This window comes from Lagopus muta, chromosome Z (assembly GCF_023343835.1).
Source record: "Lagopus muta isolate bLagMut1 chromosome Z, bLagMut1 primary, whole genome shotgun sequence".
Taxonomy (NCBI): Eukaryota; Metazoa; Chordata; class Aves; order Galliformes; family Phasianidae; genus Lagopus; species Lagopus muta.
The window spans coordinates 59,068,807-59,094,315 of NC_064472.1; the positions used below are offsets into that span (position 1 = coordinate 59,068,807).

At 38.0% G+C, this 25,509-nt stretch overlaps 1 protein-coding gene across 1 annotated transcript in view; it reads right to left on the reverse strand.

Moving 5' to 3' along the window:
- Positions 1-2,847: 2,847 nt before the first annotated feature.
- Positions 2,848-25,509, reverse strand: part of ADGRV1 (adhesion G protein-coupled receptor V1) — a 251,698-nt gene continuing 229,036 nt past the window's right edge. The window contains exons 89-91 of the mRNA XM_048931822.1: positions 12,605-12,796; positions 10,798-10,975; positions 2,848-3,433 (exon numbers count right to left, since the gene is read on the reverse strand). Coding sequence (XP_048787779.1) covers positions 3,315-3,433; positions 10,798-10,975; positions 12,605-12,796 — 489 coding nt within the window. The 3' untranslated portion in view covers positions 2,848-3,314. The remainder of the gene's footprint in view (positions 3,434-10,797; positions 10,976-12,604; positions 12,797-25,509) is intronic.

The following is a 25,509-nucleotide window of genomic DNA, read 5'->3' on the forward strand; positions in this document are numbered from 1 at the left end:
TCCAAAGGCAGGATATGCCTGAAGTTAAGCACTTTTCTAGTAAAACCTCTACATGGTCAGTCAATATAACATAATTTTATGTTGAACACAGGCACCCTTTGTTGCTGGGAAGCTGCCAGTACAATTTAATCTTTTACATTGTGATGCTCTTTACAGGATGATGACTTTGGATTTGGATGTTGGCAAATGGGGCACTTGTAGAAGCAGAACATGGATATGATGGGGCTCTTCTACAGGTTCTAAGGAAAAAAAAAATCTGAAGATTTCTGTCCAGATTACTGTCATGAGTTGACTTATTTTGTATATCCAAGAAGGGAAGTGAAACCAGAATCTTCCACATCAGCTTTTATAAAAAAAAAAAACACAACACTCCCCAAGGATATGTGTTGAGCTCAGTAATTTTCACCACTTATTCACTTGATTTTTTTTCAGATGTCTTTTAAGGAAGTGAGTTTCCTTGCATTGGAACATAAGTGACAATAAACTCCTGAAACACATCCGCTCACTCATCTGCCCTCCATACTCTCTGCCAACGCATGCGAGTAGCTTTAGGTATAGCTAATTAGAAAATGGATCCTCTGCGTTCAGTGAGCTATGAAATTCTGCTACTAAATACTGCTCATTCTGCCCCTCAAAATGGCTTCTTGCAGAGGAACAGCAGCTCCTTCCCTATGGAAAAAAAAAAAAAAAAAAAAAGACAGTGAGTGTCCTGGTGTATTTCTGCATGGGAATGAAGCAAAGTGTGTAATGAGTTAGTAACTCTGGTCATTCAATGGAAAATCATCTAGCTGTAAGTTCACTGATCTTACAAAAACAAAGAAATCTCTGTACTCTCTATCATATTTTGGGTAACGCCTGAAATCAGAGCACTGCAGGAAGCACTCAGCCCTGCTGGTGTAAGCCAAGCTGTCAGTAAAGGTGCCCAGGTGTGGCCATCAGCACACCTGAGTCACAGTGCACACGGTGTGGCTAAGACCTGTGCTATTGAAACACAAAATTTTCTACAGACAGCACAGCATCTGTATAAAAAGAGCGTCTAGAGCTGTACCTAGTGTTTTTCTTGTGGTCTTAAGCCATGTGAGCACCACCTAGAGATGGAAAATTCAGCAAGTGCTGGCAGCAGACACAATCCCACTGATCTACTCTGAAAACGCTGATGCATTTACAGTAAATCCCTTACCAGGCCAGTTGTGCAACAAGCTGAAGTGACACAAAAGTATTAACATTTACGGTGGTGAGTCAAAATCAAACAAACATCCTTCTTTTGTAAGCTTTCTCACAGCATGTAGTAGCATGTACTGCAAGTAATGAGGCATCTGTTACAGCCCCAGCTCTCGCAACTGAGCAAGTGTTGCAATCGTTCTGAAGGGCCAAGCTTCTGTTAAGGATTAGTGGATGGATGTGAACCTATCAGCTATGGCCAATGCTCATCTCAGTTGGTTCAGGAAGAACGGAGACGGAGTTTAAAAAAAGTCTTAAAGAGCCAAGTTCCCTGTGCAGAAATTAAAAAAATATATACTACAGTATCACCATATTGCAAACTGTCCCAAGCCAGATTTAACCCCAAACTGAGCATCTTATTTCAGTGATACTTGCAGTACATTCCAGGGCTCAGTGTGCTGCTGTAGGAAATGGTCTGGCCCCATATAAAAATGACTTATGAAATGTCCTTAGATGACTCACTCTCTACCAGGTCACCCATTGTGATCCAGATGCCCTGCACCCAGTGTTTGAGGTTCCCATTCTCACACCGCTGTGCCTCATCTGCCTCCCATGCTGCAGTCAGGGTCATTCACACACTCAGGTCAGCCTACTGGCTGCAGAGATTTGGCTTCACTTACTCTGCAGCATGTCGAGCATAAACAACAAAATTCTTGGGAGTCAGAAATTTAAGGCTCGATGTAGCAGGGCATGTGCACATTAAATACAGGCTTATTTATTATATAGTCTTATTCTTCAGCCATTCCAACATGTACTTAAAAGCTCTCATTTAAGGGTTTTGCTGACTAGAAAGTTACCTGTGTCCTTCCATTTTAAAGATTGTGTCTACTTATGAAAGTGCGCTGTGCAGTCTGAGCTGTTACTGCACTGCAGAGGCAATGAAAATTTTGTATTTGTTTTCATTTGTCCCACATACATAAGCATGAGCAGTATAATTTGTGCACTGCTATACTAGAAATCATAGAAAAGTTTCCATAAGAAAAGTTTTCATTTAAAAGGACAGGCTGCTGCTCAGAGCAGCAGCCTTCAGGCAATATCCTGCTGTAGGCATGAAAAGCTTGCTTCACACTTACTGTATTTCTCTACATGCTCAGAAACATTCAGGGGAAAATTCTCTTTGCTGCCTTGCTTTCGCATGCTTTTGTTCCAGAGTATCTGAGCAGATGCAGAGAGTTAACAACTCTTGCAGGACCAGCCTGCCTCCCCCCTGGGCGCTGAAACACTTCCCCTGCATGTTTTTTTTTCTAGGGGAGCAGCTTTTCTTGTTAGTGTATGACCCCAACTACTGATCTAAGTCTGTGAGTAATGTAAGACTTGAGGCCTTCCATCAGAGGAGGGCTACACGTGTGGCTCTCAGTGAAACTGATAGAAAATTCAACTCTCTAGAACTCTTCCCTTGTTTCTACCTGCGAGGAGAAGATGAGAATTGAACACTAAAAAAATAGCAAGCTAAGGTAATCAGCAGCATGCATACACCCTGGAATGGCCTTTTAGTCATTTCACTATCAGTTTTTCTTCATCTTCCCTTTCCTGTTTGTTATAGATCATCACATATTTTATCAGGACAGAATGCAGGTCAGGCCATCTTTATTTGCAAAGACTGCAGATCTGAGTGCTCTAAAGCCAACCAGAACAGTACAGTGTAGGAAACTAAGATCTCTTCAGTGAAAATGCCTTTCTGTCCGAGGGAGTGTCTGTATCACTTTCCAGCTCCACAAGCAGCCAGGAGAAATAACAGGCTTGGTTGTATCAAATGGACTCTATTGCTTTTATTAGTCAGTGTTACACATACAGGTTAATTTAAAAAAGCTACAGTTCATGAAATATGTCATCTCACTACATGATACAGATCTAGGCCAAATGACACTGTATCTATTGATGCTCACTGTAAAAAACCTACAGTTTATTTTCTGAAATACAAAAACTCAAACAAACATCCTTTGTTAAGCGCTCAGTACAGCTCACAGCATTTTACTACACAGTTTCATACAGTGTTTTCTTGCAAAGGGAAGTACAAATAAAGAAGTACGTAGGCTTGAACTGAAATTTAAAAAAAAAAAAAGGAAACAAAGGAAAACAAGCAAGCAGTGGAGTTAGAGATGGGTGTCTGCTATGGGGATTCTTCTAAGCTCAACAATCTGAGAGTTTGCCATGCTGCCCCCGTCCTGGCTGCCATGGCAAGATTCGTTGTCACTGACGCTGAGACCAGCACCTAGAACAGAGAAGACAGAAAACTCTTAAGAATCAGAGAGGATCAGGTCCTGAGACAGAAATGGTGACATTGTGTCCTTTTACAGGGCTGCTCCGCTTCACTCTGATTGTTGAAGTTCTTTGAAACTATACAGCATCATGACAAGCTGTCTGGTATTGGTCAACAATTCTGAATACTCAGATTATATCACTATCTGTTGTAATTTTGTACCCCCCAGATACACTTTTTACAATTCCACTGTCAGTCACTTTAATTCCCCCAGTAAATGGCACAACAGCTATTCAGCAGTTGCCTTGAAATCATAAGAGCATAAATCAAGGCCTGTTTTAGGCTGGGTTCATGGACTGGCTGGTATTTCCAAGGACAGTTTCATAAAGAATTGACTTTTAATGATATAATTTTCCTGTTAAATTATAATTCCAGCTGATTTAATAAGATTGTAATTTCAACATGAGAAAATATGCTGAATAAATATTTTTTAAACCCACATTTGGCACAAGCTGGTGTATGGTGTTTTCCTTCTGCTGTGCAAGAATACTCGCCTTTGGACAATGGAAACTTCCACAACATGTCTGAAGAGACCTCTCGAGGCCACCCTCTCCAACTTTTTGTCACAGGAGTTCTGCTACCTAGCTGCTTCCTTGTTTTCTCTCTCATCTGTGTAGTGTGAAATACAGATACCTGCACTACTTTTTATGAAATGAGCATTTTTACAGACTACTTCACAGAGCATCAGTTGGGACTATACATTCCACTGCATTTCCCAGTCCTTCTGTCTTTGTATTGTAAAGCATATCCTAAAAAATACTTGGGTTGTGTTAGTGTTCAGATCATCTGGGCTTTACATTTTGGACTGTGCAGCTCTGAGCTGTATTGCATTCAGGCACTGATGGTCTTCCAGTAATGCCACTTACAGATAACTAGGAAAGTTATTCATTTCAGGCAGAAGTAGATTTATAACTACAGTCAGTTAAAGGGAGTTGCAGGGGAATGACACTTGGCTCAACAAGCCTTGAACAGGGTATGCCAGGGGAGGCAATGATTTCCATTTTCATACTAAAACACAACTTCAGAGATGTCTGTGTTGTACAATGAATTTCTTTTTTCTGTCTCAGCTGACATTCCAGGGTTTCCACCTCACTTTGTTCTGGTGTTTGTGTCTTGTGGAGAAACTGCATTCAATCACATCTGTCAGAGGAGACCCAAGCTTGGTTTTGTATGATCCAAGCTCTTTAAAGATCAGCAACTACTGTCAGACTGTGATAGGAGAGATATAGATGAATTGATATTGTAATAAAGGTGAGAAGTTTAGAGTCTGAATCATTACAAATGTTGTTAATAAGTGTACCAAAGATAATTAAACCATACTTACTCATTTAAATTTACATGCATATTTAACCTTTTCATCAAATTATGGTCCTAATGACTAAAAGCTGTTTCAAAGTCCTGGGAAAAACAACAATTGCATGAGCAAATTATTTGTTTTTTTCTTATCTTCTCTAAAACTGTTTGCTCTAGAACGGAAACATGAGTGTAATAGAGAAGATAAATCTGACTGCTGTATTTGCCATTTGGTGACAGAAGGACAAGGTGATAACTGTGACATAAACAAGGTACTTCAAGAGAAGAAACAAATATTCTTATTTAGCATCATTAGCATTGAAACTCACACAGAAAGATTTATTTTGGCTAAAAAAGACAAAGATTTCAAAAATGGAAAAAGACATGACTGAAAACATTTAAAGTTATATTACAAAATTTTCTTTTTACGTGTCCAAAAACAGTCTTGCTGATGATTTTAAGGCAAATATTGAACTAAACAGGGTTAGAAACACATCTGTCTTACTGGTGGTTATACTGCAATTATTCAGTATGAGGTTTCCAGAAGAATCTTGTGCTGGTTACTATAAAAAGATCAGATACAAGACTAATCTGCTATTATACCACACTTATTCTGAAATTTCATGTGTGCGTGCTTTGTGGGGAGTTAAGAAGGGATTTTTTGTCGTTAAGGACATTCTTATCAGGGATTTGGTAAACCTGAGACTGGAGCAGACTACTTGGGGTTTACAACAGCCCTGTTCAGCTGCTGATACAAAGACAAACTATTTAAGAGCTGATCCTTTTTAGGAATGAGAGCTGAGGTGTAACCAGGATACCAGCTCACCAAACAACTGACTGGCGCAGAAGGGTACAACTGTTTACATGATGGAGTTTCAGAGAGTTCATAGGTTCAGCTTGTCCTCAGATTAGAGGAGAATTTAAACATAATCCTATCCAAAAATGCGTGCACTCCCTTAGAGGTGCTGGTGCTGGGTAGCTGGCAGTATTACTCTTCCCCAGTTTGAAGCAACTACAGCATTTAAAAAAAAAAAAAAAAAAAAAAAAAAAAAAGTTGATACACAAAAACGAGGCCTTTCTTTTTGTATCACAGGGCTAGCTAGAAATTGAGAAGCCACTGAGCTCTGCAAAATCAGCAAGATCCCTCCAGTGACACCTGCTGGTTGAAAGACTGTCAGCGCATGCCTACATGCACTGAAACTGCAGTTGTTACCATTTACTTTCACTGAAGCATTTTAAGTGAGATGTGGTTTGTTTTGTACTGACTGTAGTCATTATATCTTGGGGGAGGTTTTTGTCTCATAAGCACTTCTGTACTGTTTCCAAAAATAACCATAATTTGTGTTGAATGTATAAGGTGTGTTAGAAAAATGCTACATGGGCCATTCATTGCTACTTGTTCATTACTACTTGTAGGGATTGGACTTTACAGAAATTACATCAGTGGCATTTTGCCACTGTCTAAAGCTTATCACCCCACTGACAGTCTCCAAGGCATTCTACTGCATAACATTCAGAATGTGAAATTTCAAAAGTTTCTTTGGTTCTGGATACCAAACATGAGATGCTTAGTTCCTGAACTGGGTACCTAAAGTGATGACACCAAAGTCTAAAAACATGCTGATTTTGGAACCCCAGTTCAAAAACTGAAATTTATGAGTTAATTTGTACTACATTTCATTGTCATAACTGCATTTCTATGTAACTTTTTTTTTTTTTTTTCAAATTCACATAGTAGATTTTTTTAAGGATTCTCCAAGTTGAATATGTATTTAATACTTACCATTTTATGCCTCTATTTAGAGCAAAAAACATTCACATTGCTGATGGGAAAAAATTCTATGTTGATACTGATACATATTTGGAAAGTACCATGTACTAGGCTGGCATTCCCAACTCTGATCCATAAATATATTTGCAAGCAACTTGCTACACAGGTGGGTCATCAGTCAGGACAGGAGGGGCTTAGAGCCTCTTTCAGAGGTTTTGCCATATTTTGAAATGGAATGGTTTGGTTCAGTATTGTGCATTATGGAAGGGGGGAAAAAAGAGCATCTGTGGCGGAAACACGGATGGAAGATAAGAGACCAGTAAAGCTGTCATGCACTTACGATATTTATGCATTAGAGCAAAGCTGATAGACAGACTGCTATTTGGAGATTCCATCTATTTTTATTCAGTGGGCTCAGTTTTTATCTCCCCAGACCTTACCAACACAGAATTCCCCTGAATATCATGGGCTTTAGCCTAGATGTCTGCAACATACAACTCTGACAATCAGAAAGGCAACTGTCTTATTAAATCATCTACTGACAGAGACAAAGGAAGAGGCAAAAAAAGATCTAGTTCAAAATTATAACATTTTAGAAGTTAATTAGTGCAATTAGCAGTAACAATAAGAAATTATGACTTTAGTGACAGAACAAGTCCATCTTTTAGACTATTTGCACGACATAAAAAATTCTGTGGCTGTATGATGCAAGGCTTGTGTAACATTAGCATAAAAGCTGGATACAAAACAGTACATTGTTGTGTACCTAATTAGCCAGAGACACAGCTGTCTGCCTTCCTATGATCCAGTCCATATTCCAGGTTAATCTGTAATGTGGTCCAGCATTAATGATTGTGGAACCAAGGGCTAAGTGCATAGTTCTGCCACACGTCTCTTTAGCAATCAGTTGAAGTGTGCCAGTGCATCTATTTGTGCAGCTGCGCTGCAAACTGCAAATTACTAAACCATTGCAAGGCAAGAAGAAAGTTGTGCAGTAAAGGCTTCCGTGATGGTTTTTAAGCTGTATAATTTCAGCCATCTTTCATTAATACCACACAGTGTGGCCAATTGCAGTGCAAGAGTGAAGCAGGATGACAGGAATGAGATTTTAGCTTTGCTGACAGCTAAACAGACCTAAGATTGCACCCTCTTTCTCACTGATCCTGACTGCCAGAGTAAACGTCAGGTCTGCAGGCACTGAGCACAAATTAAAGTAACCTTCAGACAGCTTCAAACTACATAAGCAGAAAGGACAGATGAAATGCAGAAAGGCATAAAGGCATTTCTGCATATTCCTCTGCTAATCAGTGCTGATCCTCACCCAGCCCTCAGAGTAGGAGCTAATATTTTAGCACAGCTAAAACTGAATTTGATTACAGATTGACAGTTTTAAGGAATGACAGATAATGAAGGTGTCTGTTTCTGCTTCTTAGAGGTAAAATTCCAGGAACAGCAGAGCATTTCTCTTCTACCTCTATCCCCACGAGCTCACTTCTCAATTCAGGAATGATAAAAACAGCTGATATGTTGCAAAAAGCACCTTTTCTCCACTCTCCCAGGAGCTTTTCTTTCCCCAGAAAAGGAATTCTGAGCTGAACTAAAGTGTGGACTACAAAGGTGGAGGAGAACTACTTTTGGGCATCTTTGCTGCTGATATGTTTGAGTCTATTTGGTGCTGGGCTGCTGCTTTGAGCTGGGACTGGTGTAAGCAAGCATCAGACTGACAGTGTGGAGTGGCTGGAGGAGAGGAAGAGGGTGGGTTGAGGAAGGAGAGGAGAACTCTCTGACCTGTGTCTCTGCGGTTCCATGTGAGAACAACCAGTGATGCAAGAGAGGAAGAAGAAATGTGCAGGCCGAAGGGACTGGGGACTGGCTCTCATCAGGCTGCTAGCTTAAACCTATCATAAAATTTCCTTCAGCTCAGTGCATGTAGTAACAGCTGAAGCCTATCATGAAATGCAAAGAAATCTCGCTTTGTATCACCTCTTGTTCCTTTTCATTGTCTTGATGTTGTCTCTCATGCCATCAAAGCACCTTGATTCATTAGCCATGCACTGGATTGGAAAGGTAGAAATAAAACAGCAATGATTTCCATTTTTAGAGAAACTCACGTCTTGGATTAAAGCACATGTTGAGCTGCAGCTTGTATCTAAGGCAGTAGCTGATAAACATTTACTTCGGTGGTTAAAGCAACTCTAACCTCAGTACCTCCTCTTCAGTTTGGTTTGTTCAAACGTATGTGAGGCTGAAACTAGATGGGACTAGTTTTTTCTTAGAAATAGGGGAGTTGTACCCCTGTAGCAGTTTGGGCATGAGAACAGGTGTTGATGCAAAAGGTACAGGCTCTACTCGAACAAGTAATGTAAACGAAAGTTTTTTCTCAGACTGTGCCCTGAGGTCCCAACTTCAAATCTTACAAGCTTCAAAAGGAGGCTCACAGGAACAAATGATAATATTAATGTAAATTCTAGAGAAGACAGCAGTAAAAGTTAGGAAAAAAAAGTCAAAAACTTGTTTAAAAGTTATTTCTTTTCATAGGACAGTAAATAAGTAAGGATGGAACTTGAAGATTTATACAAAAAAAAAAAGTCAATCTAAAAAGAGTTGTGGTGTGTTATGTTAACCATCACTTTCAACTACTGCTGTTGCCTAGATTGCTCTTCATGATTTAATGTTCAGTCTTCCACAGTGCACAGCGTTTACCCCAGTGAATACGCCAGCTGATGTCAACTGAGTTGCTCAAGCAGCAAACACCATATGCAACAGTTGGGACATTAAATTTAAGTGGTTTCCTATGGCATTAACATCCTATGAATGACCTAGTTTCCTTCAAAATATTCTGAAAGGAGTAAAAGAATTGAAAGTTAGACATTTAAAAAAGGGTTTGCAGTTCTAAGCTTATGCATTCACATTTGAAAGTTGCACAAAATCTTTAAATGCACAACAGGGAATTTGTAATCTGCATAGTTTTCAGGATAATCAAATGGTAAAATAGAACATTTGTGACAAACTTTATTAAAAAAAAATCATTACATAGCACTAGCTCAGTTTTAAATCATCCAGTTATCTTCATAATCGGAAGAGGTTTCTTCAGTGGCAACTGAATTAAGAGATTAAGTGTTATAATTAAGCTGAACAAATTGTCCCTTCATTAGCATTCCCAGTATTCCACCCAGTTCAGATGTTCTCACTGGTGCCACTGAGGGGAATTATTGGTAAAGCGTCAGAGAACTTAACCTGGTGATTCAGCCGGTTGTCTTTTGCAGGACTCCTGGAGACCCATAAGCTTGGCGAGGCCCTCAGGAACATAACAGGAGGTTGTTTGAGTAATCCTGAGGATACCTTCACCAAGCTAGCTCACCCATATTTCACTCATGTCTACAAGGGTGGGCTCAGGTTAACATCTGCTAGATTTTACCAGGTGAGACTCCTTTCCCTTTCTGGTCTTCTTATCAGAAGTTCTCACATTTGCTTATCTTTAAATTAGGTTTTACTTCATTTCTTCCACCGAAGGCCATCTCTGGCTGTCCTTTTACGTCATCATTTGAATAAACTAAGGTTTCATTGGTGGAGTGGGTGAGAAAATAGAAAAGCAATACTACAGTGAAGGTAAAGCTGGGAATGAACTCTAAGAACACTGAGAAAACTTTGACTACAAGTGATTCCTTTCACAGGTGTAGGTTGAGTGTAGACATCTAGAGTGCCCTCCCTGAAGCTTTGTTATTCAGCAACATGGTGAGCTCATCAGAGTTGGCTGTTATGTTTAGGAAGAAATCTATCTAGCTTATTTTCTCCAGTGTATGCAAGATTATAAGAAAAATATTTGTATTTCACGGTGTCAAAAATACATTTGGGCCTGCCAAAATATAAAATAAAGACAGACAATACGTATACTCTATACATCAACTCAAAAAAGAAAGGAACAGGAAAAAAGATGGCCAATATCTAAATGCAGCAAGTTAGCTTTTTATGAACTTGTGGAAAAATGTCAGAGCCTCCAATCTGCTGCTACATTCTGTATGTCTGTGAATTATCATGACTTGAAACCTATTTTTGCATAGTCCTCTGTTATTTTTAATAGTCTGCACAATATTTTTAGCTCACAGAATAGTAGATCAAGCCAAAACCTTCCAGCTTGTATTTTCAATGGTAATCAGATTAAATTAACAGTAATTCGATCTCATGAAATGGTGACACCATTAGAGTGAAGAACAACGTAACAGTCTGAAGAACAAGGAGAGCAATCACTCACCAGTCTTTAATGCAAATATTAGGTCATCAAACTCCTGTGACTCCTCATCAGCAACCAGGGAGCTGTTACTAAATCCTCCCGAAGGGTGGAAAACATTGCCATTTTGTGGACTCTGCTTAAAGGCAGAACTGGCTTGACTAGCAGGCTGCAAAGATGCTCTCTCCCAGTCTGCTGGCACCTGTAGAGTTTAAAAAGACACAAACGCAGCAATCATAAAATCTAGACTGTAAAAATAACTTACATGACTGCTGTTTTGGAATAACAGACTAGAATCTACAACCAGAGCTGAATTCAAAATCAGATTTAGAGCCAGCTATTCAGTTGCTTCTGTATTGAACTAGGTGGCTTAATTTAAATACATACATACATACATAAGTGTATGTACTCAAAACAAGTCATTTAACTTACTTACAACCTGCCTTACACATCTAATTTTAAAATTTTAAAAACATTTTCCTCTTGCTGAACGTTGGCCCCTGGTATAGAGAACTTTTAAGAAAGCACTAAGTAGTTCCAGCCATAATATGCTGTGTGACTCTCCTCTCACCACTGCTTCTTCCTTCACTGGAGCCTGTCTCCTCCTACAGCCACAAATCAGCATTACTTTGCATTTGATGATTTGCTGTTGTCAACTTGTTGCTTTCTAGGATCTACCAATACAATCTCTTAAAGTCATTTATCAATCTTTGAAGGTGTTGGTGTGCAGCCCTACAGCTTTGATAGCAACTTTGATATATTTCATCCACCATCATTTTAAAGTGAAGCCATACATGCACCGAATAAATAAATAAATAAAATAAAAACAAAAATCACAATTTCAATTCATTACAAAAAGGTTTTGCTTTTTAATTTTTTAATTTTCTAATTTTTTAAATTTTTTAAATCTATCTCCTCCATAACTGTGGTGCAAAGCCAGAGCTCTGAGCTCTAAACTCATATATTTTATGACAATCAAAATACATTTGCTTGGCATATTGCTCACCCATTGTTTGAGAGACAAGAATATAAAAGATTACTTCATGGAGCTGAGAAGCTATGCTCTCCACTAATCTGGAGAGTCAGACACCACCTTAAGTGACATTCTGAGAAGCCCAATGAACAGCAGTCTGCCAAGAAGCAGCTGAAGGAGCTTTAACACCCTGACAAATCTACAGGTGAGCAAGCAGAGAAATGGACAAAACAGACACAGTTGAGCAGCTTGGTTTCTACAGAAAGTATTACTAGAGCTGACTTGATTCTTTGAAATATTGAAATTCCATTAAATCAGCTGGAATCTTCTTCATCTACACTCAGCAAACATACATAGCATCAAAAGTCACCTTGGTTTACTACAGATAGTAAAAAATAGATACTGGCAGCACTCCAGTTCCAGAAATGATGAGATTGAAAATAATGTCTCAAAATTAACAGAGCATGACTTCGTGAAATTCAAAACTTAGAACTCATCTTAAGACCCATGGTATGTCGAAAGAATAATCCTGATATTTTCGTTTCTTGTGTCCTACTTCTGACAGCACTTTAACCAACCTTTGTAGCACATTAAACACGCAAGTAGAAAGAGTAATACCCATGATGGGATGGTGCTATTGAGTTGTGTGTTCCAAGAATATCGTCATGGCCATGGATAATGTTTTTTTTTACAGTAAAAGGAAACTTTTCTCCCATATACACTCAGGGAAAGAAAGAAAAAAAAGAAAAAAAAGAGGAAAAGAGGAACTGCGATAATTATCATCTCATTCACTTCACTTCAGCATTACCACTTAAAACTACATTTTTAACACATGCAATAACTATGGAGCACTGTTACCTCTTCCATAGCACTGATGAGATTCTGAGTAGACTTGCTGATCTCTCCCCCCGCAGCTGGCAAACCACTGCCATGAGTGAAGAAAGCAGATCCTGGAGTGCTGTGTCCGTTCATGTCTACAGTGTAACTTGCTTTCACAGGACAACAAAGTTGATTATGCAGGATGAAATATACAACAAAGACATAAAGACCCTGGAACATTGGAAGAGAAAAAGAATGTCCATATGTGAAGAGAAGGAAGCTACGTTCAGATTTTGAACACAGTTAGAGCAAGCTGCAATATGCTGTAACAGATGCCTTCCATTACACCGGCAGCCCATGCCTCGCAGGGCTGCAGCTAGCTTCTCTGGATAATAAGATGTCATCACTGTCAATCAGCGACCTGGACTAAAACTAAATGCACATCCAAAGGCCTCCAGTTAAATGCTATCCTTCCCACAAAAACAAACAAACAAGCAAAAAACAAACACAACCCGAAGAGTCATTGAAAATGATTATTTGTTTGAACCCACACAGTTCCGCAGCAAATCCAAGTTCACAGCAATGAAAACAGTTTTACAGTTGTCATAACAGCAAAAATGTGGTTACAGGCTGCCTTTGCAATAGGCTTTGGCTGTTGGTCCCTAGCTACAATTGTTGTTTTATTACTGACCTTGCTAATTCTTATATTCTTGCCCCAGCTTCAGTCTGTATTTCTGCTGTTACAGACACCAAGTTGTAACCATAAATTATATTCTCTATGGCATCCACTAATCTCACACTGCCTTTTACTTGTGATTACTATAAAGAGTGTACTGAGTGTCTCTACAGTTCTTCTTTAAAAATTGCAAATTTTGAGAGAAGGTTTAGCTGAGAATTGTATTATATAATTATTATAATACATAATATATATATATACTGTATATATATATAAAATATATAATAATTATTATAACCTCGTCCTCTGTTTGCTTAGAAATCCAGTGATGGAATTTCTGAATATGCAGTCTGACTTTCTCCTTCTCTAATTATTAAATTGCACTGATACTGAGTGAAAATTATGCATTTAAATTAAGGAATCATCCAAATAAATGATTAATAAAGAAGGAGTTAACCAGAAGTGTGCATGAAAAAGATCTCAGGAATCTTCTTGATTACTGCAGTTCAGTTATGTTTGCATTGCTTTTTGTATTTCATCTTGTCCTCTAGATCTCTATAACCAATTGTACTAAACAGAACAATTTACTGGAAGGGAGCCCATCGGCATGACAGTAATAGCTGGGATTATAAATAGTAAGGAGTTTCATCTAATTATATTTGGGAATTTTTAGTAGAAGGAACTTCAAATCTATGTTGAGAGAGTATGTTCGCTGCCATTCCTATAAAGCAGGCAACATAAACAATGCTTCATCCACAGATTCATAATATCTAAGGCCAAAACAAAACAGTGCATAATAACAGTTTGGTCCAAAGCTAACAGAAGCAAATGGGATTTGGTGGGATTTCAGTCTCAGCTAGTGAAACTCTGGAAATGCCTTCATACAGCTGCAATAAATCCAGATAGACACACAGTTCTGTGCAAACTTTTTTCTTTTTTTTTAAACAGAAAACAATTCAAAAGTGTTAACAACAATTATTTAAAAAAAAAAAAAACAAAACAAAACAGTGTTTCACTTTTCCAGATAGTTTCTTTTTTTTTTTCTTTTTTTTTTTTCTTTTTTTTTTGTCATGAAGATTCAAGCACTTAACTGAGAGGTTTACAAAGGAAATTTCTTAGTGATTCATGTAAATACATTCCTAAAAACTGATGCAAACACATATTGCACTTAAGAGACAGTAAAAAGGGACTAAAATGTCCTTTCCTTCTCTAAACAAATCCAAGGACTCTCATGTAGGTCAAACATAATGGGACCAGCAAGTGGATTTCTTCTAATTTAAGTTTAATGGATGTGTAAAGGATAAGAGTTCTAAGAAGAATGGATACCAATGGTGACTCTCAGCCCCAGAATTCAGAACAGTTTCTGGCATTCCCATCTCCAAGGACCTAGTCACAAACGTCATGCATTCATTTTAAGTGGTTTTGTAATTTCTCAAGGAAACCAATTAGTTGCAAGCTCTGCACAGCTGTCTCCCAAAACCAGAGGAACACCAGGTTCCTTTAAGAAAGGCTGATGCTATGTTGTGCTTCTGTGCAGGCCTGAGTATAGACACATTCTACTAAAGCAAACAAACACAGAATAGAGCGCCACAATTACCTCTTTAACTTCAGTTCCCTTATTTAAGTCTCAGTGTGTTTCAGGCAGTGCTATTTCTGAGAAACTGTTGTTACACCAGCACCATAAGAAGCATTTTGACAGCTAAAACACCCTTGCCTGCTCTCAATGCTGCCAGGACGCAGGCATGAAGGGCCAGAAGTGCATGGATGTACTGGCTCACAGTTGGCACTCCTCTGTTCACTCCAGATGCAGCCCTCCTTTCATTAATCTAGATTTAGAGATAGGCTGATGAGATGTGATCCATAGAGTTCAAGCTGTTTTTTTAGCCTTCTCTTGTTTCATAGTAATGCATTCCTAAAATAGGGGAGTGGGCATCAATCATACAGTAATTTGTCAGTTACCACGACACACATTTTCCATTTAAGACACAGACACAATCTTGTCAAACTCAGTAACAAGCTGCAAAGAAAAATAATAGGAACCAAGAACTCTATGTAGAATGATCTTGTGAGGTCTCCCCTTGCTAGTACTGTAGACTGGAAGGAATTTTGGCATGTGATGTTCAGGGAAATCCCACATGTTGAGGTGGAGCAGCGATAAGGCCGCTCTGAGTCCTTGCACAATGATCAAATTGAGAGGTTGTTTGACTGATCTAAGAACAGGAGAATTCACAGACTAAGGTAGGTAACAGAAGCAAAAATTTGTGAGTTTCACTTCTACCCAGCGGAATATTACACACTGCCTTACAAGCAGAAGCTTATGAAACCATTATATCTCAGAAAACCAACACTCCTAAGTAGGTTACATGTATCACACTGGAACTGCACTGTTGGAAAGACCTTTACTTGCTTAGGTAGAAAAAGGATGGATCCTTCTTCAATGCATTTTCCTGTACAGTTCTAGAGAGAACTGTAGAAAAATCTATGGCTTGTAGAAATGAAGTTCTGCATGCTGTTGGATTCTGAAGAATCTAAGGAGCTTATGATCTTATTCTCACTATTCTATGTCACTATCAGAAACCACTGGAAATGAATGTTGGCAAATGAAAATTAGACAAATGGTTCTGACAGACAATACTGAGTCCCAATAGTCATAAACACAAAGACGCTATGGATCAAGCCATATTGATCTGTCCTTATTTCAGCACCAGAAGCTAACAGACTGTTTACTTTGCAAGAGCACAGCAAGTATGCAGATACCCTGAATGTCAGTGCAATCACAACCCTTATAATATGTCTCAGTTGTTTTTTTTTTTTTAAAAAAAGCACTCATTTGAAAAATGAATTTTCCTTCATTACATTTTTGATACTCTTTGTTATTTTTCACTTCATCCTTTAATACTGTAGAAATAGTCTTAAAGTATTATGAAAATAAGGCTCTTGACACTGTAATGTATATTTCACTGTGTCTATCATGAATGGCCTTGGCCAAATTGCCACCAATTTGCTTTTCAGATATATATGAACAGTGTCTTTACTAGACCAAATATGAAAGACAAAGAATAGTAAAGAATAGTCAAATTCTGTTCACAGGATGGTCTGAGAAGAAAGCTGAATGCTCCAAAGTTACCAAAAGAAGATAGATTTGCCTGTACTTGGATTACGAATATTAGGAGCACAGGTAATTACTCCTTTGGTTATAACGTAAACACTCATTTTGTGTTCTTAAGATTTCACTCCATGGCTTCTACTAAAAAAAGAAAAAAGAAAGGAAAAAAGAAGAAAGAAAAAAGAAAGGAAAAAGAAAAGTACTGCCTACTACCTTTGCCTTTTGCTATTGCATGAAAATTCAGAACCATTGTGAAGACGTGCAGGAAGGTCAGAAGAAACTGTGGTCTCAGAGTGATGTGACTGATGATTACCAGCCTGAGATTCTGGGAGGAGATTGAAAGATGAAGAGAATAAAATAGGATTCTGGAGGCTATAACTGTAATGCTACATAACTTCTGTGCGCTGGACCCCCAGGGCTGCTTAGAAAACATTTAATTCCATGTAAATAATGGCTACGTTATGACAGCATTATTAATACTGTTTCTCAGGTCACAGCAAAAGATAAGAAGGAAAAGTATTACTAATGTGTTTCCCCTGGAGAAAGGTTAGAACTACTTCAAGTAGACAATTAGGCTGTCATAATGAAATGCAGCTGGGAAACTCACAATTCTCTTCAAATACATACAGTGGCTGACTGAAAAACGTGTGTAAGATATTGTCACTAAAGGTTGCTGTTCATGTAGTGCATGTTTATGCAAGACAACTCAACTTTTGTTATTTAATCTCAGCAAAGTAGTCTGTACATCTGTTTGCCTATTATATCTGCCTTTTTGCACTGTTAAGAGGCAAAAATTGGCAAAAACAAATCTAAAAAGCCAACTGTTTGAAGGATGCTTCGCATGAGAAAGAGTCCACTGGGTATCTTTTCAGCCAGTGAGATGGAAACAGCCTTGATGCTGCTCCAGGCCAATCCAGATACTTCACCAGTCACAGAATTACTGTGTGGCCTTTGGAGGTGGTGTTACTCTATCTGTCCTTTTATCCTCAGTTTCAACACGGTCCAGAGTTGTACAGTTGATTCTCTCCAACAGTCAGCAGTGATAATTTCTTCAGGCTCTAGTTACTGCCTTTTTAACTCTGGTAGAGTTTTGTGCCTGCACATGTGTGAGGGGAATTCTCAAATACAAAAGCTTGATTTGCCTACTCTGTGGTGCAATAGTAGCAGGAAGCTATTAAATTAAGGACAAACTCTGACAGCTGTAAATAAAGAGGCTGAATAAATTTTACATCTCCATGAGATCACATGCAGACGTGGCAGACCGATCCACTGAATGTCTTCACTGCATATTTGATGCCTGTTTTTTCTCTCTTTCCCTCTTTGCCCTCTAATTCTACATATTCCAAGTAACTGAGCTTCACTGCAGCATTTCTGAATTTGGAAACTGAGATAATTCTGCCAATAATAAGGAGAAAGGAACAACAGATTTAGGCCATCAACAAACCTCTTCCTTATCCCCTTCTTATATACTGAGAGAAAACCAAGGTGCTTGCTGTTTCTCATAATTTTAAACTGTCTTGTAAGAAAAATGACTTTCTACTGATTTAATGAAAACAAACACATCAAGGCAAAAAATTATTATTATTATTTTTTATGAGCATATATCACACTTCTCACATGCGTGTATTTTCATTCATGGCTGAGATACCCTGTCCTGGAATTGAAGAACTTTCCCAAGAAGAAGCATATTCATATGATGTGATCTGTTTTAGAAGAAAGGCATTTCTATTTATAAAACTAAAGCATCTGTGCAGGACTTCTGGAAAACAAATGTCATTTGAACAACCACAGTTCCTCAACAGATTTCAAAGCATTTATCAGCTTTAACAAAATTCATTGTGCTCTAAAGTTGTATAGTTTACTTCTTATTTATCAATTTCTAGAAGTTGACTTTCCGAAAGAGAATATTTGGAGAAATCAAGGCTTGCAAGGAAAGGTAGTAGCTTATGCATATCACAGAAAGACCTCTGTATCCAGAACTGGATCATTCTTTCTTACTATGTAGGCTTAGATCACCATAGCTACAACATCATTATTGTTTTTAAAGTTACACATTTATTGGTGCCAGGTGGCAAAATAACAAGCAATCACACACCAACAGATGTCTCGTCAACTGAGGAGTTATCTTTACTCTGATGGACTTTTGAGCTCAGCTCTCTGCAGAGGAACTTATGCAGAATGGTCTGTGCTTTGGTTAATTTAACTCTAGTTTTAATAATCTTATCACGGTGTCAGATTTAACCTTATTCTCTGTCTGGAGTATGCCAATTTTACTGTTGGCAAACAGTCTCAATGTGCAGGCCACCCTTCTCTCCTGCTTATGATTTCTGGGCGGCTGTCAGTGGCCAGTCTGGGGTGGCGGGCACTTTTCCTGGTGCTTTTGCACCTGAATGCCTCTGCTGATTTCTTGTGAACTTCCATGGGGATTTCATTAATTTGATGGAAATTCTCATGCTGTGGACTGCTGCTTTCTGCTGTAATTTTCTATCTCTGGCCAGTCAAAGCCTGCTTTGGATTAGGACTAATTTATGTAACAAGTGCCTTCTGCATTTGGGAAAATAGCTGGTCTGATTAATCCTGGTAACTTCCATGTTTTGCCATGTTCAAGAAGTTAGCATTTACACATCAAGAAATGACTCACAGTTGACGGAATCACTTTCAGGAAATCATTATCAGGGCCATTGTACAATGTCTGATATATATTTGACATTTTTGTCTTTTCTAATCTGTTTTGGAAGAAAATTAGCCATAGAATTGAATATACTTATGCACAATCATTAATGTTTACCAAGTGACACATGTAAAACATACATAATTCTTTATTCACCTCTCCAAGTTACTTGGTTTTCAAGCATTATAATGATGAACCCCATGAGCACCATTTTTGTGTATGTCTAGGTATTAAAAAAAGCCTTTAAATACATACTTGTTTTTTTTTTTTTTCTTTTAAATCTTTATCATCCATGTTTTCTTTGAGAACAGCTTGAAGATCTTTTATTGGTGTCATGATGACAGAAGTATTATCTTAGTCACATGCTACTATATCTTAAGCCATCACATAAGATCTCCCACTCATGGCTCTACAGAAATATTAAGCTTTGAAATGTAAATCAGATCTCTCTGTTTAAATCTAACTCTTCTTCTTGGCATTCAAAGTCACTGCTGTAAAAGCCATGTCCTTAGTAATGCAAACCTGCCAAGTGGTGATTACATTTGCTAAGTAAGCTTTGGACCTGCTGTGCATCATCAAAGTTTTGACTGTTTAACTGCCATTAAGCAGCACTTTTCATGAAGTTATAATCATAGTTATCAATTACATTTTTCTCTTGCTTATCATGGTTTCTAGTGGGAACATCCACAGACTATCAGCACTTTGCTTCATAAGGTATCTGCTTTCTATTTCTATTATTTCTATTTTTTTAATCTGTAGATAAGAATTTATCTCAGTTTTAGCTGAAGTTCTAAAAATTCACTTAAAAATCAAAAGACGAAAGTAACTGAGTACTGCAAAACTCACCATCTTGAGAAGTGACATTAGAACATCATTTCTTGAAGCAACCACGCAACCATCGCCGCATACATAATGCACTCAAAAGCCAACATAAAATAACGCGGTAACGAAAGCAATCATTCAGACAACTATCATTAGGACTGTACAAGGGCTGCTCTGAAAGTAATGCTTCCTATTTATGATGTTGGCTCATGACATCAGAGGTGGATGTTGGTGGCATGGCAGTAGAAGTTAAACATTACCACCAATATTCCATGACATGTTGTTGCTGTGTGACAGATGGCAGCAGAAGGGCAGTCTGACAGAATGGCATCTGACATAATAGTGCATATGGAGCAAAGACTTGTCACTGAATTCTCCCATGAAGGAAAAATGGCACCACCAACATTCATCAAACCTTGCTGAGTGTTGACGGAGACCAAACAGTGGATGTGAGTACAGTGAGGCAGTGCATGGTGAGTTTCAGAAGTGGCAACAGTTATGTATAAAGTAAGTCACATTCTGTATGGCCATGCATAGCTGTCACACCACAAAATTAATACCATCTTGATCAGCTCATTCACACACATCAGCTACTAGTAATGACTATATTTAAAAATAGTGTTTTGTGTAGCTCAGTATTTGCTCTGTCAAATAATGTTACTGCATCTGTTGCAGTTTGCAAGGAAATAAGTATAAAGTATTACTTACAGAGTGATCTATAAATTTACAGATTTGCACTAAGATACAGTGGTTTGAAGTGCTTTCTTTTGTATAAACTTATAATTCCAGAGATTAAAATGCTATGAGTATATTTTTTAATTACGATGAAAATACTATGTTTTCATTATTATGACTATATTTTCTTAATATTAGCATAACACCTGAAACTTAGTCCCTACTGCCAAGTTTCTTTTTATGCAATGCCAACTATGCCAAGACAATGCTGAATCTTGCAGTTTCTATCTGGTGCCAAAGCCATAAATTCCTTTCTGGCAAAATGCATTCAGCTAGGAATTAGTCTAAACTTGGCTGAGTCTCACCTAAAAGGTTCACAGACTTTGGGAAATCTTTAAAAAGTAGATTTGCTTGGATACTCAGGATTCACTATAAATATTTTGCATAGCTCATAGCACACTTTCAGCTACTCCCACATGACAGTCATTTGTACCTCCTATTTCAGCCCTGCCAAAGTTATTTTTTCTTGTTTATTTATTATAAGATGAGAGATTCAAACTGTAAAAGATAGGGGTTCAACTTAAAGATGCATTGAAAATACAGATGTTTTGTCAAGCTTGCCAGATGTGCAAGCTGGGTTAGAATAAGACTCCATTACTTCTTTCCAGTGTAGTCATTCCACAAATACCCAGGAAGCCCTGTTTTTGTATTTCAGCTGAGCTGAGGAAGAAATAAATACTGAGTCAAACAGCAAGAATACAGCAGTAGGACAGGCATGATGTGTGGAGAACAAACACAAGACAGAAGCATACAGAAGCAGCTTAAAATTCACCTCTGCAGTCCTGGCTGCAGTCTTTCATTTTTTAGAGTTCTCCGTGAGACTCAGTAACTCACACCAACCACAAGAGGCTAAGAATACTGAAGAACAGACAAGGCAAAGCAGATCAGATGTATTTTTTTCCCCATCTCTTCCCATCTCTTTGCCCATGGGTTATTACCCTCTGCTTTTTTTCCCTTTTTTTCCCTGCACATGAATCAGATGTCAGATGTCAGCCCATGAGTTCCACTTGGTATCAGGTTCTTCTTGTGCTTTGTGCTATTGGAGATAGCAGAAAGCAGCCAGGTCATGTATCACTGGAAAACTTGGATTATTTGTCTACTGAGGAACCTTGCACTAAGAAAAAGAAGAAACACCAAAGAATACCAAGAACACCAAAAGCTACGTAGTTTTTTTGATGTATTTTTCAACTGCATTGACTACAGAGACTTAAAAAAATAAGGGTCATGATTTTACTGCTAAACTTTACAATATTCTTTAAAAATCTGTAGTCATATTTACTCTTCAGGGTAAACATTAAGAACCCTACATTTCAGATGACACTTCAGTGTCTAAGCCTTGACACAGCTCTAACTTCTTTTTCCAACAGGCAAGAAATGACAAATAAAAAATCCTTTGTCACTTACGGCCATTGGTTGTGAGATTCCCTGACTAACAGTGTTAGAACAATCAAATCTCTAGATGTGCATGAAAGCAGGCAGCAAGATACCATGGCAAAGCAGTACTTAAGAGAGAATCTGGAAGATCAATAAGCTACATACAAACAGGCATCATTGTACACAGGTCACTTTCAACCGTACACAGTCCAGGAAAGTAGGAGTTCTGCAACACATTACAGTATTCATTTCAGTATTTGACTTCTTTTTAAAGTACTATTTTCTGTTTATGCACATTAATTTAAAAAAAAGAATTAAAATAAATTAGGAGCTGAAAGTCTGCATTGACAGATGCAGGAAGTCATAAAAGAGAAGGTAATTTTATGTGTATCATTGCATTTTATTTGCTATTGGGGAAGAATTCAAAATGAAGACTTATGTAGAGCCTAGGAGTTATCATCATGACAATAACTTTTTCCTTTAATTGATTTTTTTTCAGATATATTATTTTTTCTGAAAAAAAAAGTATATCTTAAACCTATATTTGTTTGTTTGTTCCCTATTACTCTGTGATATGTGTCTGAGAAATAGGACATATGATTTATTTAGCAGCATTTCTCAGGAGCATCATAAAAGAGCAAAACTGTGAGTGATTGGTGCTACTTCAATAGCCAAGAAGACAAGAAAACTTGAAAAAAAAAAAAAATCTGACATGGAAGGAACCGAGGGGTTTAGCATTACTGACATATTTACCTTCCATGTTCCATCTGATTTGGTTTTTAGGAAAAGGATGATGGAAATAAGATATGCTTGTACTGTAGCATTCTACTAGAAAAACCATTTGGAGCTGTCACAGTCTTGTTGTGTAGGTCTTGCTATTAAAAGGAGATTCACAGAATCCTGTCAGTAGCTTACACTCCCTATTCCTCTAGATTTTAATGGAAATTACTGTAGATATTTACAGCCTTTCTACAGTATGGAAAACAGCAGAAGGCAAGTCTTATTTATAAAGCAGGAAGTTAACACTGCTTTGAGTAGGAATGCTCATCAAAGAAAGGAAATGTGAGCAAAAAAAGAGGACAAGGACTAGATGTCCTTCCATTGTTGACAAGTAGGTGCACCACAGTAGGTGGAGGAATAATGATATATTTGGCTCTGTCTCTGATATCATTCACTTTCTGCCTTCATATAATGAGCTGATTTTCCACTCCCTCTCTGCCTTGCCCCCAGAATGTGGAAAGATAGAAAGCTCAGAGTGAAAAAAAGAGTGCCTTAAGAATTAATGAGATTTTTTAAATAGGGATTGTTACTCAAAGTAAAATTAAAAACAACAACAACAACAAAAACAAGTCATAGATATGCCTTCACTCTAGTATTAGACTGATGGTTTAAGTTTTTTTAAGATCTAGTCACTCAAAAGCTTTCTGGTTGCAGGTTATAACTTTTGTTTTTAATAGAAGAGCCACTGACATTAAAAAAAAATGTTTGGACTTGCTAAATGGAAGCATTAGCACACTCAAAACAAGAAAAGTATGGGAAATTTTCAGAAACTAAATAGGAAGAAATGAATATCAAGCAAATTCCATTGCCTAACTCCAAGCATGGATCACTCTCCAGTTTTGAGATAAGAACACTTCATAGAGTAATGGCCTTGTAGCATTTAGTTATTTCTCTGTGATTCTGCTACAAAAAGCCTAAGTTAGTGCATGCCAGTGCAATATTAAAGGATATGTCTAAGGATATATCTACATACATGTATGTATACCTAAAAACAAAGGAAGAGAACAGTTCATTTTCATGCCCTGCTGTATTTACTGAATTTAGTGAGGACACAGTTCTATCCATTGTCAGAAACAGAGTACAAGTCACGAAATATTGAACTGTTGTTTCTGCTTGTACTTGAAAAACAAGAAGTTAGTTTCCCTCTTGGAAATTCTCTGTAATGGATTAATGCCAGAAGTGACCTAAGATATGTTTGTAGCACTAAACAAAAATTTGGATATGTCCTGTTCTGTGACCAGCTATGTATGGAGCATTTCGTAAGAGGAAAAAAATGATAGGATTGATAGGATCTGCTGAAGGATGGACTTTCACATATTTTCAAAACACTAAAACCTTCCGCTGTTGTTTTGGGTTTGGGATTTTTTTTTTTTTGGCTTTTTCTTTCTTTCTGTTAGCTTAGATTTTCCCATTACTTCGCATGGAATATATGTCCTTTAGAGATCTCACTCTTTGTGTGAGGGCTGCAGATCACTACCTATTCTTTCCAGCACTCTTCTATGGCAGTAACTGCGGGCTCGATAGTATCATGTTTTCTCATTGCAAAACCACCCAAAGTGTTTGACAGAGCTGTCTTGGCTGCACAGTGAAGTCCAACATAAAGCAAATATAGAAAGCTGCCAACTCTCAGTCAGAGGAGCAGATTCGCGCAGTGGTTCAGGCAGAGAGCATGTGGCTGGAAACAGTCCTCGTGTTTTTCACAGAAGAACTCCAGCCTTGATCCATGCAGTCACAGTCATGAGCAGAGCAAGGCCACTATGCCATCGTGAGCCCCACCAGCATGGAGAGTCAGACCAAATTGGGAATGCTGACCTAATGATGATTTCACCTCCAGACTGCCACACATGAAGGTGCTTATAGCTGCATGTTGTCTCGTTCTGGAAGTTGGCAGTAATGATGAGCTGATAGCAAGTGATAAAAAGCCTGATGGGAGGTAGAAGTAATCTCATGAGGGAAGTGGAATGAAGCTCCAGTGAGACACTTCTATGTTAGGGGAAACTTTGCCAGGAGGGTGGACTTCAAAGTTTTATATTAAAAAGGTCAAACATTTGTCTATAAAAGCCAGCCACAAAGGAAAGCGAGGGAAGTCTGATTGCCTGATGTGCTATTTCGTATAACTTAGTGAATGTAGAAAACCACAGTGTAACATTCACCATCCTATTCTGGCAAGGACTCTTGGAATGGTAACATTCTGGCTACTTTTGCTTTTCCACACCTCAGTCCAGCATAGTATGGCTCACTCGGAAAACTTTAATATAACACAGTGCAACCCATACTGTTGGCCAAATCAGTTGAATTAAGCACTCTCAATAGCAAATCCTAGCTTTCTTCATACACCTAGCCTCACCATTACATATAGTTTTGGTATTTCAAGCCTCAAAAATGCTTGTGAGATGGGAGTGTTTTGTTTTTATTTGTTTATATATTCTTGAGAGTTTGTTTTCCTTTTTTTTTTTTTTTTTTTTTTTGTTTTGTTGTTGTTGTTGTTAAATTAAGCTGTTTTTTGCATTGTTTCAGTATTGTATCAAGATACAATAAGGTTCTTCTGGGAAACAGGAAGATAGATATGTTACTTTCTGTTTACATGTAACTACAGATGTACTTTAATATAGGTAAGTGAGGCACAATACATTTGGTATCAGCACAACTGGTTTCTGAGCATTGTTAGCAAGTAAGGGAAGTTTTAGTGTACAGATGAACTTCCATATCTGTCTTTAGGTAACTCCACGTTGAACTGTCTCCATATGGACATTGAGAATACACACTCCGCTACTTGCAAC